The sequence below is a fragment of the Orycteropus afer genome, unplaced genomic scaffold, assembly GCF_000298275.1.
Source record: "Orycteropus afer afer isolate SDZICR_OR568_19922 unplaced genomic scaffold, OryAfe1.0 scaffold00132, whole genome shotgun sequence".
Taxonomy (NCBI): Eukaryota; Metazoa; Chordata; class Mammalia; order Tubulidentata; family Orycteropodidae; genus Orycteropus; species Orycteropus afer.
This window is the reverse complement of record NW_006921719.1, coordinates 288109-295027: the sequence shown is the minus strand read 5'-3', so window position 1 is coordinate 295027 and position 6919 is coordinate 288109. Positions and strand designations below refer to the sequence as shown.

Sequence of the window (6919 nt, the reverse complement as noted above, 5' to 3'; positions counted from 1 at the left end):
GTTGGGCAATCCTACTTCCGTAGTGATACTGCCTCGGAAACCCAAGGAGGGGTCGCTATGAGTCGGGGCTGACTCGACGGCACATAACAACAACAACTTCCTCCTCAGCCTATACAATCATTTGGGTCTTACGATGAAAATCACCCAGATTCTTTCAGGGACAGAGGAGATTCCCAGGATCCAGGACTCCAGTGTGAACACTGGGATGGCTGGTTACCCTTTGTTTTAGCAAAGAGAAATATTTTTCACTAGGACCCTTGGGAAGCAGAAAAATGGAGATGTGAGCCATGTGGTCCAGGATCCCAGTCTGGGCCAGGACAGCTAAGGCTCCATCACACAGGGGTGAAAGGCAAGAATGAACAGCCTTGCTCTGGGGCCAAAGTTCTCTGAAATCTTTAGGAAGTTGGGAACCATGATTTTGTCTATGAAAAATCAAGGACCAAGAAACCACATCTCCCCACCCATGCATGTACATGATCAAATGTGTGCCATAAGTGGATTTGGAAAAGCCTAGGGTGGAGGAGAACCCAGGAGTTAAAGCAGGACACAAATGATTGTTCATATCCCCAAGACAGTCTCCCCTGCTAATCTAGGAGAGAAAGCTCACAGAACACAGAAAATTCTACCCCTGACAACAACACAAGGACCTTTCAGAGAATGCCTGGCCTGATGCTGCCTTTGTCTTCTGCCACCACTTTAATTTCTCCACTGTAAATATGATGACAATCAGCTATGTTTATTTCTTTTGCTATAAAAAGCCTAAGTAAATCACCCTCCATTTTATGTCTTTTATGTGTCTCTATTATACTCAGGCATCTGGATAATAAGGAAGAGAAATCAAACTATGACTTTTAAGTCCTATTGTCTTCATTGTAAAGAATTTAGCACAATGAATGTATGATATAAGAGTTCTCAAAAGGTGGGCTGAGAATGCTTTTTGCTTCATTCTCCTGTCAATGAGGAGTGGTACCCTGATAAAAGGTCTGGAATTGAAATTACTCTCGTGGCTTCCAGACAAACAATAGGTACATGTTGTTGTTGTTATTTGCCGTCGAGTCGGCCCCGACTCATAGCGACCCCTCCTTGGGTTTCCGAGGCAGTATCACATTGCCCAACCTTCCTTCCAAGGAGTGGCTGGTGGGTTTGAACCACCAGCCTTCTGGTTAGCAGTCAAGAGCCTTAGGCACTATGCTACCAGAGCTCCTAATAGGTACATAGGGTGAATATTTTGGGCAATCCTACTTCCGTAGTGATACTGCCTCGGAAGCCCAAGGAGGGGTCGCTATGAGTCGGGTTTGACTCGACGGCACATAACAACAACAGGGTGAATATTTATATCAGGTAGATACACTCCTTAGAACAATCAATCATGAGAGAATAGAAGGGCAGTATTTGCAAAGGGAGACAGCTCAAGGGGTGGGAATACATAGGAAAGAGGGACACAGGGAAAAGGTAACTACAGGGAAGAAGTGGGAAGAGAGCTGTTACATTGTGGGGACCTGCATCAATGTGATGAAACAAAATGTGTATGAACTGCTGTATAGGAATGAATTTGCTCTGTGAACTTTCACATACACACCCCTAAAAAAAGAAAAAAGCTGTGAAAGGCATGTCTGTGCTTGCAACTTGTTAAGGGTAGCAACATGCATATTGCTACCAGTGACTGTGTAATAACAACAATGCATCATCAAATACAACTCAGGAAGAAGTAACGCTGTCATGAGAAAGCATAACAGGACCTTCTAGCAGGGCCAGCCTAAAGCTTCTGCCAACCAAAGGTGACATGGCACAGGCACTGCAAAGGTTCTTTGCCCCGGGGCCAGCTCACTGAGCCACAGCAATGCCAGCACACAGCGCTCACCAGGCATTATGAATTTAATGTGTTAGGTACCTCCTGACCCCTATTCCCGTGGATGTGATCCCATTTGGAAAAATGTTTCTTCGTTATGTTAATGAGGCCCTATCAGTGTAGGGTGGGTCTTAAGCCAATCACCTTTGAGATATAAAAGAGCAGATTAGCCCAGAAGCAAGTAAGTGCCAATGGAGGAAAAGATAGATGCCATGCCACATGAAGATGGTCAAGGAACACAAGAACAGAAGCTGAAGAGAGACAGGACCTTCTCTTAGTGATAACAGAATGAAAGCCTTCCCCTGGGGCCAGTGCCTTGAATTCCGACTTCTAAGCCTCCTGAACTATGAGACAATAAATGTGTTTGTTAAAGCCATTCACTTGTAGTATTTCTATTATAGCCGCACTAGGTAACTAAGAGGTCACGTAAATAAATACTTAAGTATTTTCAATAAGCTTAAGTAAATACAACTGTTATTTGACCACATTCCAGTAGCCTACAGGTTACTCTTGAGGGAGATATTGGTCTACCAATTATATATATATATATATATAAACCTCACTGCCATTGGGTCTATTCTGACTCATAGCAACCCCCATTGGGTTTCCGAGGCAGTAAATCTTTATGGAAGTAGATTGCCCCACATTCCTTCTGAGGAGCAGCTGATGGGTTTGAAATACCAACCTTCTGGTTAACAGTCAAATGCTTTAAGCACTATGCCACTAGAATTCCTTGTTGACTATATACTATTTGAAAATAGTTTCCCTTCAATCATTATATTTCAGAAGCCCAGGATTTAATTCTGGGGCAGTGGAGAGGAACTAATCATGCCTACAACCTCTGCCTTCCACCCCTGAACAGCTAACTGTGAGGGGCAGGTTTGATCCTAACTAATTATTGCTGCTGTCTCCCTTCAGTAGCACCGGGTCTGCCCCTGTTGAAGTCCCCCCTTACACACCCCTTCACTAAGATCAGAGGTTTCCACAAAAATGCATTTCAGGTGACTTGCTTTGGCTCATTTCTCCCACACATGTGGAATCACTTTTCAAAGAATCTGAAATGTCTGAACCTTCACCTTGTGTCCCAATTGCTAGGAATGCATGCAGCTTGCTTAGATGCTTGTGGAAGAAGTCTCTCGGGGCAGTGGGGAGGACATTAAACCTGAGGGAACCACGGTGCTGGATCAGGCATACAACCAGGAGGATCTGAAACAAACGAGGGATGGTTTTCCTTGGCTTTGAGACACAGGGATGGTTATTCTAGGCATTTGGTCCTTTCCTCCATTAGAATAATCAGGCAAGAGTGGAAAGATCTAGCCAAGGAATAGGTACGTGGGAAGAAGGGCTGTGCCTCTTCACCTCTCCTACCAACTTGTGTTTTAGTTGCCCTTGAGCCCAATGTGACTCACAGTGATCATATGCACAACAGAACTAAACACTGCCAGGTCATGCACCATCCACACAATCATTGCTATGATTGAGCCCACTGTTGCATTCACTGTGCCAGTCCATCTCGCTGAGGGTCTTCCTCTTTTTTCCTGATCCTCTACTTTACAAGCATGCTGTCCTTCTCCAGAGACTGGTCCCTCCTAATAATCTGTCCAAAGCACATGAAACAAAATCTCACCATCTTTGCTTCTATGAAGCATTCTGATGGTATTTCTTCTGAGACAGATTTGTGTGTTCTTCTGGTAGTTCATGGCATGTGTATTTAGTATTTTTTGCCAATACCATCATTCAAAGGCATTCATTAGTTTTTCTTTGGTCTTCCTTATTCTTGCATAAACATGAGGTTACTGAAAATACCATGGCTTGGGTCAGGCACACCTTAGTCCTCAGAGTGACATCTTTGCTTTTTAATACTCTAAAGAGATCTATCGCAGCAGATTTGCCCAATGCCATACCCACCATCCCACCACCTCTGCCCCTTTTCTTTTCTTTCTCTTCCCGTGTCTCTCCAATTGTGTTCCTCATTCTTGGAGACAAGGAGGTGGAAGGACATTTACTGTAGGTATAAGAAGAGTAAGGGCCCTGCCAGGGATAATGTGGGTTTGGTAAGTCTGACTTCCACTGGGTCTTCTTTGTACTTATGTAGCAAAATGTTTAGGTCATGGTCAAAGATGTGTTATCAAGAGGATCTAGAACAGCATTGGCTCAAGTACAGAATTTCAGCAAAATATGGAAAATTTTCAGATGCAGGAATTACTATGGAAACAGCACTGTAAAAATGAAAGTGTTCATAGACAGGGAATAAATCCTTTTTTAGTCATAGGACTCAGCAGAAAGAACCATGCTTGACTTGCCCCCTCCCTTGAGGAGGAAAAGGGGGCAGGCATGCGGATCTCACAGATGAGGATGCTGTTGTTACTACTCTTACCCAGGACAAGCTTCCTAGAGAAGGACATGCTCACCGATCTGCCTTCAAGGAAATCAAAGGGTTGAGGCCCTTGGGGTGGTACCCACACCCTCACTTTTAGGTCGTGTGTCATCAGTTGCTGTTCATCCTCTTTTATCTTTGTTTCTTCTCTTGATATTTTACTTTTTTGTCTGTAACGGGACTTGGACTCTGGGCTCTGCCTCCATGGTGTGTGTGTGTCTGTGTGAGAGAGTGAGAGAGAGAGACAAAGAGAGACAGAGATCCAGTAGGGAAACAGACAGCTGTGGAGGATTTCTTCAGAAAGGAGAGACTATGATCATCAGTTCAAGTAACAATCAGAAATCAGGGTCTAAATGTCAGGCTAAGGTCAGAAACAGCAAGATTCAAAGAAGGAAGGAACCTCAGCTCACTTTGCCAAAGCCCTTGCAGAACAGGGACTCAGCACACCTCCTGCGGGAGGGGTGGAAGAGCTCTGGCAGGAGCTAGAAGACAAATGCCCAGTGCAGAGAGGGCTCCTTGTCCTGGGAATACTGGGCTGGGCCTGAGCATCTCTGCAGCACTTGGCCCTGACCCAGCCCAACGGACCTCATCAAAGAGTCTAGTGTTGGCCTCTTCTTAAAAAGAACTTGGGCTAGCAATGGGGCTTTGTCCCCAGGGAACACAAGTTAGAGAGTACACGTACACTAATTTTAAAAGACCTTAATTAAAACAAAAAAAAAAAAGTCAGTAAGCTAATATGCTGACAGCTCATGCATTCCTTTAGTAACTCAGACTCCCCTGAGTTTAGCACCTAGTTAGCAAGAGCAGCTAGTTAAAACAGGACGGCTGTATTTGCAGCAAGCCCCAGAGGCCAGCCACATCATATACTACAAAGTTGAATTTTGCCCCGGAAACCCACACAGTTCTTTACAACCCAGCTCATCCTGCTGCAGAGACCATGGCAGCTGCGGGGAGAGGCTTGGCTGCATCAGCACTGTGCCTGGGAATCAAGGCATCTCTGGGGCAGTCACTGAGCTCCGTTTCTCAAGATTTTTAACCCTCTCAGTAATGGTAAAGATCTCAGGCCCTCTTTCAGTAATAGAACTACACAAACAACAGGCTTTTTACAATCTAAATTTATAATGACGAATATGCATTTTCAAACTACCCCCCACTCTATCCCAGACTCTGACAGACAGCTGTCCTCACTGCCTTTAAGAATCCTATTGCTTTAGAGGAAACTCTTTGGCTTCAAATGACCATTTAACAATGGAGCCATGCTGGTCTTAAAGTAAAGTGGCATTTCTAAGGAGTCATGTGTTATTAGAAATTGCATTCAAAGCAAACATGGATTCCAAATTCCTGAGAAACCTTGTTCATCAGATACTGCATTGAACATAAAATTGATTTAATGGGGGAAAGGGGGCTACGTGATAACTGAGTCTGAAATAGGTTGTTTTCCTTCAGGGATATTTGTTTGTTTAGATCTATGTACACCTACAACACTATACATCATAAGGAGATGTCATTTTTGTTTCCTTCTCTTCAAGAGTGATGGTTTTGCTGGTCTTATGGGAACCAGCACAGTCACCAAGACTATGGCCTCTAATTACCTTTTCAGTTCTGGAACTGAACTCACTCCCGTGGCTTCCAGCCAAACAACAGACAGGCGTATAGGGTGAACATGTAGATACACTCCCTGGAATGATCAATCGTGGGAGAACAGAAGGGCAGTATTTGCACAGGGAGACAGCTTGGGGTGGGGGTGGCAGGAGTGCATGGGAGGGAAGGACACAGGGAAGGGGTAACTATAGGGAGGAAGTGAGAAGACAGCTGTTACGTTGTGGGGACTGCAGTCAATGACATGAAACAAAATGTTTATGAACTGCTATATGGACAATGAATTTGTTCCATAAACTTTCACTCAAATCACAATAAGAATTTAAAATTAATAAATAAAAAAGAAAATAAATCAATCGATAAAGATAGGCAGCCCCAGGAAAGGCACCATGGTGGAGTAATCCTTTGCAGGCCCCCAGGGGCTGGAGCTCAGCTGGGCAGTAATTGCTCTCTAGCTTCTAGGATGGGCTCAGGGTAACGGGTGAGGATGAGCCCCCTCCCTTCAGAAAAATGGCCTGAGCAACTGGCCAGTAGGATCACAAAGCACACTCTCACCACAAGGACAAACAAACAGAAGTCCCCAGCTGGGTGCTGAGGCCCAAAACACTTAAGGGGCAGATCACGTGCATATTTAGGGCTCTTGCAAAATCTAACTAGGCTGCAAACTGCTGAGCTTTTATTCTACAGGAGAGGGAGAAACAACATTTTCCTAAGGGGTCAAGAGTGTTGCTCAACACTTAAATCTAATTCCTGGGAACACTGAGGTTGCTTACCCGGAACGCCGCTTTCCTCCACGGGCAGGCATGGGCCCCGCCATCCTCACCTGTCCGGTGGCCGCCATGGGGGCAACGGGCAATGTCACTGATCCAGGAATGTCTGAAGCCATTTCTGGAATTCAGCAAACACAAGAGGTTTTAGCAATGTCAGAAAAGCCTCATAATAAATAAGATGGTTGCTGTCGGTAATAAGACAGCTGCCGTGTAGCACTAAATGCACCACCTGGGAGGAGAACCCAAGGACCTGGGTCCTGAGGGACACTCTGCTCCTCACCCCCAATCTAGGCTCTGCCTATCTTCCTTGAAAAGGATGTCTCT

At 44.9% G+C, this 6919-nt stretch overlaps 1 protein-coding gene across 1 annotated transcript in view; it reads right to left on the bottom strand.

Moving 5' to 3' along the window:
• The window catches only part of ARNT2 (aryl hydrocarbon receptor nuclear translocator 2), a 179223-nt gene extending 172512 nt beyond the window's left edge, over window positions 1-6711 (bottom strand). The window contains exon 1 of the mRNA XM_007945085.2: window positions 6599-6711. Within this exon, the coding sequence (XP_007943276.1) occupies window positions 6599-6711 (113 nt within the window). The remainder of the gene's footprint in view (window positions 1-6598) is intronic.
• Window positions 6712-6919: the final 208 nt, after the last annotated feature.